The sequence below is a fragment of the Trachymyrmex septentrionalis genome, unplaced genomic scaffold (genome assembly GCF_001594115.1).
Source record: "Trachymyrmex septentrionalis isolate Tsep2-gDNA-1 unplaced genomic scaffold, Tsep1.0 scaffold6, whole genome shotgun sequence".
In the NCBI taxonomy this organism is placed as follows: Eukaryota; Metazoa; Arthropoda; class Insecta; order Hymenoptera; family Formicidae; genus Trachymyrmex; species Trachymyrmex septentrionalis.
The window spans coordinates 2523418-2533656 of record NW_017305778.1 but is presented as its reverse complement, the minus strand read 5'-3'; the positions used below and the strand labels follow the sequence as shown (position 1 = coordinate 2533656).

Sequence of the window (10239 nt, the reverse complement as noted above, 5' to 3'; positions counted from 1 at the left end):
TATATATATACATATACATATAATTCGACATTAGATTTTAACAATGTATTTCGTATAATGCATATTTTTTCTTCAATATTGGTGCTTTCTGTCAGAAAAAAATATTTCTCGATTGTTTATTACGTTTATCCTATCTTGTGGAGAAAAGTTTCTCTATCTTGATTAAAAAATGACATGATACTTTATGGCATTCGCGTGTTTTCCCACTGCGCGTGCATTATTTATGTTAATGCATTCGGAAAAATTTCTGCTGCGATCGTACATACATACCTATCAGGACGCGCATCATTAGCATCACTTCTTGACAAGTCGTTCAACGCGTGTCAGATAACGCAAATACGAGAAAGAAACCTATCTCGGGTTCGACCTTTAAATGTCTACGTGAAGCACTTTCCGCCCCATACTCGCCATTTTGATTGCGTTACATTTTGCGAGTTGAAATACAAAAATGCGAGTAATTATACATGCGATACTTCTGAAAGAGAACATTGCTATGGTTTATGAAATAGTCTTTCGGAACAGAGACGAAGTAAAATTTAATTATATTGAAAATGATACGCTAATTTTTTAAGTTATGCAGGTAATGTCAATTTTTTCATTTAGATTATTGAAACAATTTGATCTATAATTTAATCTTTATTTTATAAATTGCGAAAAAAATCTCTAAATTTATTACATTCAGATTTCTATATATTTATATTTATCTCAATCATGTAGAAAAATTATTTTATATATTGATTATAACATATAAGATTATTATTTTTCTAACGTAATTTAACTTATAATTACTAATTTGTAATCTAAGTAATTATTACGATGATCCTTGCCTACGAGTGGCAACGGTCGTTATAAAATTGTAGTGTTCCGTTCGGTACGTAATATCGGCGTCACCGGAAACTCAGCTAAACAGGTGTTTGCGCCAGCTGCGATTGCCCTCGCTATACTTCGTCACGAATCTCTTCCGTCCCTGTCTTCGTCTTTACCTTGTCTTGACTCGTTCGCTTCCATCGTTGCTTTCTAAAAGGCTGCTAGTTATTCTCGGCGCTGCATCATATAGACGAATTCCACCTTCGTGAATTCGCTTTCCGTAAAAGAGCAGGAGGAGGAGGAGGAGGAGGAGGAGGAGGAGGAGGAGGAGGATTTCCATCCTCCAAAGCACTGTTATCCGCATCTTGATAATTAATATCGAAAAATTATGTAGATAACAATAAATATACCATTATTTTATAATCTAGAAAACTTGATAGAATAAGAATGATAGCAATTCTGCACTCAGGGAAGTTGAGATATTTATAAGTATAATTATGTTACTATAATTATGATTATTACGTTTTAGTGTTAGTAATAACTACATGTATAGTTCAATCAACGAATTATACCTGTAGACAACATCGAAAATGACTATAAACTATATCATTAAATTATAAATATTATAACCATTTTTAATCATTTGTAGTCATTTTAGTGCCAATATATATTTATTAATTAGGACTATACATATGGTTGTTACTATTAACATTATAGCAATAATAATCATATAATTATGGTAACAATTATGTCAATGCTATTATATAATTATGGTGATATGTAATTACACTGTAAAAAACAGAATGTTAATTTTAACTTAAAGACCTATAATGGATTTTCTGAGACATACAAAAATGTTAAAATTAACGCAAAAATGTTAATTGTACACTGTAAAAGATTAATATAAAAAAGATTAATGTAAACACGCTCTATAAGAAAAATTATACACTATGTACAAAAAAATTATATATAATTTTCTCTTACAATTGCCAAGTGTGCCACGCGATGAAATTGTTTACAAATTAGATTAGTATCCTATTATACTGAAGCGATTGAGAAAGAAGGGATGTTAAAATTTAATCCAAATAAGATACTAGATATTCCAACAGACCTTTTGATCCTGCTGATTTGGTCCTGCTAACTTAATAAAGATAAAGAAAGAAGTTTATGCTAAAATTAATGCTGACATTCTGTTACTTCGTTGTGGGAACGTTTTACCCGTATCTTGTATGAATATACATTTGGAACTAACCGGACGATAATTTTGCTTTTCAGCGTGGAACGGGACCGGCTTCGGGAGCGAGAACGACTGGCCCGCGTGGCGATGTCGGTCCATGCGGAGCAGGCGACTGCGGGAAGTGGTCCTGATATGAGACACCATCATCATCACCATAACCACGCGCATCATCACTCCAACATACATCTCTCCACGCATGATGCTCTTTCGCTCTTCCGTGCCCCCGTTAGGGTGAATATATTTGCCATTTATTTTACTTTGACGATCGGCGAAAAATCTTTTTTTTTTCGCTACTATTTGTTTCTGCATGTATTCGCGTACGGCGATATTGATCATCTTTTTTCGCAAATATCTGACGAGCACTTACTCGTTTCAGAAAAACGTAAAAGATTTTCCTTCTGTTTTTTTTTTTTTTACTTCTAAAAATATTCACGAAGAGTTTAGTCATTCTGTTTAAATGTTAAGTCATCGTTATTAATATTTGCACGTTGATTTTTTATGTGACTAATATTTTTAAATATAGCTACGTCAGTGTGTCGCGAACTAATCTAACTAACGCTGTATTATGATGAAATATTTTCGCGAATGTAAATTAAAACAGCTACTGTCTGCCGACCATTAATTTGTTATCAACGATAATACTTTTTTCTCCTTTTTCCTCTCTTTTTTGATAAAGAGAACAGCGTCATGTGTCAGTTAAATTGACACACCGAACATTTTGCGGTCTTTTTTTTCGGTGAGATGATGCCAAAAATGTTTCTATACGGGGAAATGAAGGTAGCGACGAATACCAGCCTGTCGATCAATTTCGCCGCACACGATTGCATCTCGCCGCGCGTCCGTTTAACGATCGTACCGAATTCTAAAACGAGCTTGTGAGTTTATTTTCTTTTATTAAATACCATTTTATTAAGCGCTACTGTTTGCTATTTGCGGTGGTTGCAAAGTTACGAATAATTAATGAGCGAAAAAATCGGTCTGACGTTTCTTACGATTTTTCTCTCTTGTCATATTTATTCAAGCAGAATAACCCAACTTCACGTTGTCTGATCGCTTAATGGATCTTTCTCTTGCGTTTTAAGAGCCATTTCGCCCTTTCTCGTCCTGTCCTTCACTACCGTCTAGCTAGTAATCGTAGGCACCTCGCCAAGTAGATTCACTGACCGCTTCAATTAACGTTAACCGATAGCTTCCCCCTCCAGTCTTGCTCTGTGTATAAATTCATGGTAATACGAAGAGTGTTTTTAATGAATTTGCTCTCAATCACACATTAACGCTACTCGATTTAAATCTATGTATAAGGTAATTCGAATTTTCGCTTGCTTAAATATACTGAGGACATAAAAATTACAAACTTTTTACTCTCTAAAATTTTTGGAGTGGTGTCTACGAGGGATAAACCGTTGACCAAAATTGTGTATATACCAATGCTTACTAATGCCTAGTAATGCTCAAGTAATGCCCAAATTTTGCTCACTAGTGTCCTAATAATGCCCACTAATGCCTACTAATGTCCTTAATAATGCATAACCTCATATCGTTTATCATAATACACAATTCTCTTAAGTAATACCTCAAATTTATACACCGTAATGCCCTCAGCAGTTTATCCCTTGGATATAAATCTACTTTTAAATAGTAACAAAAAGTGATAATTGAGTCCATGTTGAAAGGGAGTAGCTCAATTATCAATTTTTAAGTGTGAGATTTTGCTCTTTAGAGTTAGATTCCACTCCAAAGATATTAGAGAACAATGGTTAAGCATTACATCACAGCAATCCACGTATCTTCTGATATTGATATGCGGAAAATCCCAGTTATTCACTTAAGACATAGCTTACGTGATTGCCATACAATTTAATCGGAATATTATCGTTTCTTGGAAAATCTCTTTGCCGGCAGAAACACGATTCAGTGCGAACATTGTTTGCCAAGAAATAACTCTGTAGTTTGACGAGTCGCGGCCTGGAAAAACGAGTAATGTAATTATCTCTGTCAACCGAGATCCTTCGCCTCCGACCTAGAGAGGCTCCAATTCAATCTTTGCGACAGTCATTGTTCTAGACGATGTCTTCGTTACTTGTTACTCAACGTTTACGTATTGGCTAACGCAACATGGGCGTTAGCGTATCTTAATGCATTCATTTTGCAAGACATTCGGTTCGTCTCCTTTCTCAAACTTTCTCTTTATGCATTCTGAATCCTCTGTAGAATATTTCTGGGTTCCTGAGTAGTGTATCCATCCATAGATCCTTAAGGCCTTCTGACTTTAATTTTAAATCTGGCACGGTCGATAGTGGAAGCTACTTGGCCCTGGAAGGGCCTACCAGGGAAACCTCATATAATCGTTATGGCCAAGTCAAGAACCCGCCGGAATTTGTCTGTGACTCGTAAACATGACCTTTTTCCTCTTCTTTCTTTCCTTCACTTTCATCCTTGGCTCTTATCTGCACAGTTCTCCGTTGGGATTACTTTCGAAACTTGTTTCTAATCTGCGATGCTCCAGCTAGAGAAAAAGATGATCCTTTTTGAGGAATCCTGCCATAAGTATAAATTGAAAAAAAGTTTTATCTTGACTTTCTAGTGACTATTATGAAAGAGATTACCTTAGATCCGAGAAGTAAACTGCTGACCAAGATTGTGTACATCAATATCTATTAATGCTCAGTAATGTCCAATTTTTATGTCCATTAATGTCTTAATAATGCCTATTAATGTCCTGATAATGGCCATTAATGGCCTGGTAATGTATGACCGCTTATTATAATACACAATTCTCTTAAATAATGACTCTCAAACAGGATTGCATTGTTCATCATGTTTGAAATTCTTACGTAATTATTTTGATGATAGAACAAAATTATTTTCAGAATTAAGTATATCTAATAGCTAAATTTTTTTTTAGATATTTCATCAAAATTATTCTTTTCGTTCAGACTCTGTTAGATCTCTCTAGCTTTGATGATAGCAGTTTTGAATAGTAATATTTTACGGATAATAATTCTTATATGTGCAGTGTTTCCTTTTTGCAGATAGTCGTTTTCGAAAGTAAAAACTCTCATGTCGAATGAAAAGAGATCATTTTGTTAAAGCGACGGTGATAATAACTGATAGAATAACTGAAAGCAACGATAATAACTGATAGAATTGCACAAATTTCTGCGAGGTTGAAGTTCTCTACGATTTTACGGTCTACGAGACGTGATATTAAAATTGATATTTGAAATGTTAATGACTTTGGAATCGTTATACCGTTTTTCGGGTAGTACTTTTTACACGGTAATAGAATTATTCGAAACTTTTTGGCGTGATAAACCGCTTAAATACCGCTTTAACAGCATTCTCTCATTACACTCGCGCGACGCCGCGTCTCGACTTTGGATTGCTATTTTTTTCGCGGGAGTGTGAATGAAGTTCCGGTCATGTTCCGATTGGTCCTTTCACGTACTCAACAGGTGTTTTCTCAACTTTTAACCTTCCTTAATGAGCATTTTACGAGAGTGGTGAGAGCGATCTGATTCTCTCGAGCATCGCGATCAGCGAGGAATTTTTCCACTTTCAGCAGACACTCATGTTTACTCATTTTTATTAGTAGAACAGAATCTTATTTGTTCTTTGACGTCAATAATCGTCTGGGTACATGGAAAGAACGATTTTGCTGAAACATCTAAAAATTTAGTTGCATATATATCTGAAAATAATTTTTATGCTCTAACAAAGTTATTTTCAGATCTGTAGCCGGCTAAATTTTTAAATATTGCATTGCAAAAGGAATCTGCAGATTGCATTAATTGGGATTTTTATGGAAAATAAATAATTTTAGAATTTTATCTTTAAATCTATACTAATAAAAAAAAAGTCTCGTTGCAATTGGAATTCTCGTAGATTCACCTAGAAAAATTGGACCTATTCATACATTTTAGTTGAGATAACCAGAAATCTGATTCTAAATCTAGATTCCTAATCAAAATTCGTTTGTTTGTATTTCTTATTACAATCAGAATATTTTTCTCGATATATTATAATTCTAGTCGATATAAAACCAAATATCTATACCTATTTATGATAGGAATTTTAATATAATCAGAGTCAATTTCGATTTTAATCAACATTTTTTCTCGTTGTATAAGCAAAACCGTCCTTTTTGTGTATACCAGAACGTAGAATTGACACTTTAATTAACTCTTCATGTATTTTATTCGCGCACTTTTATTTACATTGACGTAACAACTTTATTTGAAATTCGTTAAATTAAACGAAGAGATCAAAGGCAAACATGTGTATACATCAGTTTCTAAACACAGTTATTACAAAGCTAGACATGCCATCCGTTTTTTTTCGCCATGATTGAGAAGCTACCTGATCGGCTCCTCTAACAATCATAACTGTAACCGCGCGTTAGTAACCGTACGATGAGTTGCGAAGCCGCTTAGTGCCTTTGTCATCCAAGCGGAACGTAGAAGCAGAAACGGGAAGAGCTTGGAAGGGTAAAGAGGGAGAGAGAGGGAAAGCAAAGGAAAGGAAAGCGGACTGGGAAAGCAAAAGAGGGACGTAGGCAGAAAGGAAGGAGAGAAAATGGCGCCGAGTTCTTACGAGTTCGATCAGCTTTTATGATTTCAAGGTTTTTCTTTCTTTCTCTCTTTTTATCTCTCTTCGTTTCTGCCTTTCCTTTTCTCTTTCTTTGTCTCGCTTTTCTTTTTGAAGGAAGGCGCAGCCGCGAATAGAAAAGCGGATTCCGCGACTTTTCTGCAACGCGTCACGTAGCTCGTCTACCGTGTGGAATACCGTATCCGGATAGCGTTGTGCGCACTCCCAATATCGGAGAAACGTGACGCGTTGATGGACCGCGCGCGGGTGACGTGAAATATCGACTGCAATCTATGGGATTATTTACGCGCCGCGAAAATATGTATGCTTGGTTTGTGTTGCGTCTTGTAAGAATATAGTACGTAGAATTGATTAACGAGGGAACGTAGCGTCCGGATTCCGGTGGTAAATAACGTAGAAGTCGAAGAGACGTTTAAAAGATGTCCAAGAGATTACGATGCGCTTCGCAGATTTTCACGCTGTGTGGAAAGTCTGGAAGTTCTTAATCCAACATGATAATGTAGGTATTGTAAGATTTTTAATTAATTAAATTAAAAATAAGAATCAGTATTTTTTTACGCAACATCTAATATAGAGTGATGCTCGAAATGTCATCATTTAATTATCCAATTTTCCAGCTAATTAATTTTATATAATTTCCTATCAGTTTTGTTAAAAATGAATGTTGAGCAAATGATGACATTTAATGCGTCAATCGGTATATTGTTAATGTTGTAACGTGAAGTAAAGACTAAAATGTTCGAAAGTCGCGATTTCATTTTTAACATTTCATTATTTTTTTTTCTTTGTTGCATTATTTTTCTTTTCAACTTTACGTACATTCTCGTCGAGAATAGAAATCTGCACTTCTATGTTACATTTTTATGGAAATCATTATCACTACACCGACAATCCCGATTAGTCCGTAGTGAAAATTCCCTTTACTGCGCGTGCGCGATTATCGCTTTGTTTCAAGCTCGGTGTTTAAAGTTCGTTGAGATTAAAGCTCGCTAGTTGAGAGATTACCCGGTCCGATAAATAAAGCGGTGTACACAAATCGACCTCGGAGAGACGCTAGTTGTGTTTTCCTAGCAAAGTCGGATATTACGGGTCTCTAATAGCGACATTAGTTGATAAAAGTGCAGCAGGATTTTCCTGTATCTTTTATCGACGCAACCGAAGAAAATTAATTAAATAAGAGCATTGAAAAAATGTTCCATTATATCAACTGCGCGAAAAGAACGGGGCTTTAGTGAAATATCTAAAAAGTTGGCTAGATACATCTCTGGAAATAATTTTGTTGGATCATCAAAATCATTATTTACGCATAATGCTTAAACGTTGATGACAATGCTCCAAAAAATTCCAATATTCTAGCAACTAGTTAAACATCCTGAGAAATGTTTGGTACGTATGACCATTTATTTCGTTATTCTAACCAAATTTTGATTAGAACAATACAATTTTGATTATTCGAACCAATTTTTGATTGGAATAATTTTTAAATAAAAAAAAAATAAAATTTTCGTTAGAGTCACATATCAACAAAATACATGAATTTCTTTCAATGAACATAATTATATTTCGATATTAATAAACCAAAACTATTTTTTTACTTATAGTAGTAAGAAATTCTTCGTGTACTTAGAACTAAAATAAAAAGTTTTACATTTTAAAAGGTGAGGTGATAACTTCAAAGAAATTCTCGGAAAGGAATGGTTTTGCCGGGAGAGGTAGCTAGAAATTTAAATAGACATAGATTTGAAAATAATTTTGTTTGGGTCATCAAAATAATTATGCAGGTTGCTTAGACTGGTAACATTTTTTGCATAGTTATCAACGTTCAAGTGTTTTCATAATTCTTTTGATGACACAACAAAATTATTTTCAGATTTGCAACTAAATTTTTAGATACTTCAGCAAACCCATTCTTTCCGTGCGAACACTCGTGCTCATTGAAAGAGAGTGATTTGTATATCACGTTTGAATCTGAAATCCGGAATATACTGCTTTCAATGACCAGTACTCTCGATCGGCATCATCCGTCGCGAGATATCGTTATGGAGCCTCGCCGGAGGCTCGCAGATGGAGGCACTTCGGCACGCAAGTCATCTGCGCGGGTGGAAAATAAAGATGCTGTACGTGCGGCAAGAGAGGGACGTTATTGCGCGAGCGCGCGTGGAGCATCGTGGCTGCAATGTTAAGCGGAATCGTGCATATTTATTACCGGGATTAACGGCGCGCATTTGCATCCTCGTATCCATGAAATCCACGCGCGGAGAAGATTCGGCGGTGTAATGTGGGAAACGCCGCGAATATTCGGCTACGAAAGAGGGATTATGATTGGGCTCTTGTGCGCACATCTGCGTATTTGTTACGACGTAGCTCATGCGTAATAACGATCAGAATTTCCTTGCCTCCGAATCTACTTACATTTTTTTTTCTTTTTTTTTCTTTTTTCAAGCGGCTTAATCCTCTGCCAGCAACTGGGGAGGGTTTTTAGAAGCACCATCGAGATTTCGATTGAGCATTTTAGTAGATCAATTTAATTAAATCTATAAAAAACCATTTTTGTGATGATAAAAACTCATTACTGTTAAAGTTTTGACAAATACATCAGAATTTTTTTCGATTTTTATGTAATCTGGAACAATAAAAAATTCGCTCTGTTTCTTGAAGACTTTTATCACTGATGGAGGTTAAAATTTATGTTGCCGGTGGAGAGTTAAATGTGACAGCGTAGTCTAAAAGAGGTGTAGTGTTTTAGTAAGAGGAAATTTTGGCTGAAGAGAACGGCTATTGCAAAGTGAAGTATAACACAAATAAAGAATATGAGAAACGCGCGTACTTCATAGATATATTTTCATATTTTTACCACTCGAGGTAGTTTTGTGATATTAATATTTCGAATATTTTATTTTGATCGAAATATCGTTGAAGTTACGATAAAATTGATATCGATATTAAACCGAAGTTTGAAGAAAAGAAAAATTCGAGATAAAGACACTTAAATCGTGTATTATCATATTCAGGAAATGGCATTCTCTGTTTATGTGCACTGTAATGCTGCCATATAAGCTGGGATCCGTCGTTTTTACGGTTCTTATTTTATCTCCGCTCGCGGACATGATTTGTCAAGAGCCGCTCTTTACACACTCGTGGATGTCAGCACGCGCGATAAAGTTATTTGTCGTTCTTCCGCGGGAAAAACGCATTCTTCGTAGCACAACGAAGAATGCGTTTTATTCCTTTGCACGGCAGATAAGAGAGCTCGCTCCCGCGGATTTTCCTTTCTTTTCCTCCGTGTTCAAATAGAGACGACCAAGTTGAATTGTCTTTCTATCTCTCTTGCCGTCACCTTTGAAACTACCGCAACGAGAACGCCACTTTCTTATTTGCACGAGCACCGCATTTTGCCCGGATTTAAGAGCAAGGTACAATGGAATACAAGAACCAAGGATGCACTTGGAAAAAACCTTACTCGTAGTTTACTCGAGATTCAATTTTATTTAATTAACAGTCAAGAGCTTAAAAATAATTCACATTTAGTCGGTCAATTTAGAGTGTTTCTTAGTTTTTTTTAGTTTTTAATTAATTTTAATTAACTA

At 35.4% G+C, this 10239-nt stretch overlaps 1 protein-coding gene across 7 annotated transcripts in view; it reads left to right on the top strand.

The window, feature by feature from the left end:
* Positions 1-10239, top strand: part of LOC108752307 (AF4/FMR2 family member 4) — a 275024-nt gene that overhangs the window by 119999 nt on the left and 144786 nt on the right. For all 7 annotated transcript variants that reach the window (XM_018493052.1, XM_018493054.1, XM_018493051.1 and 4 more), the window contains one exon: positions 2083-2275. In XM_018493052.1, coding sequence (XP_018348554.1) covers positions 2083-2275 — 193 coding nt within the window. The remainder of the gene's footprint in view (positions 1-2082; positions 2276-10239) is intronic.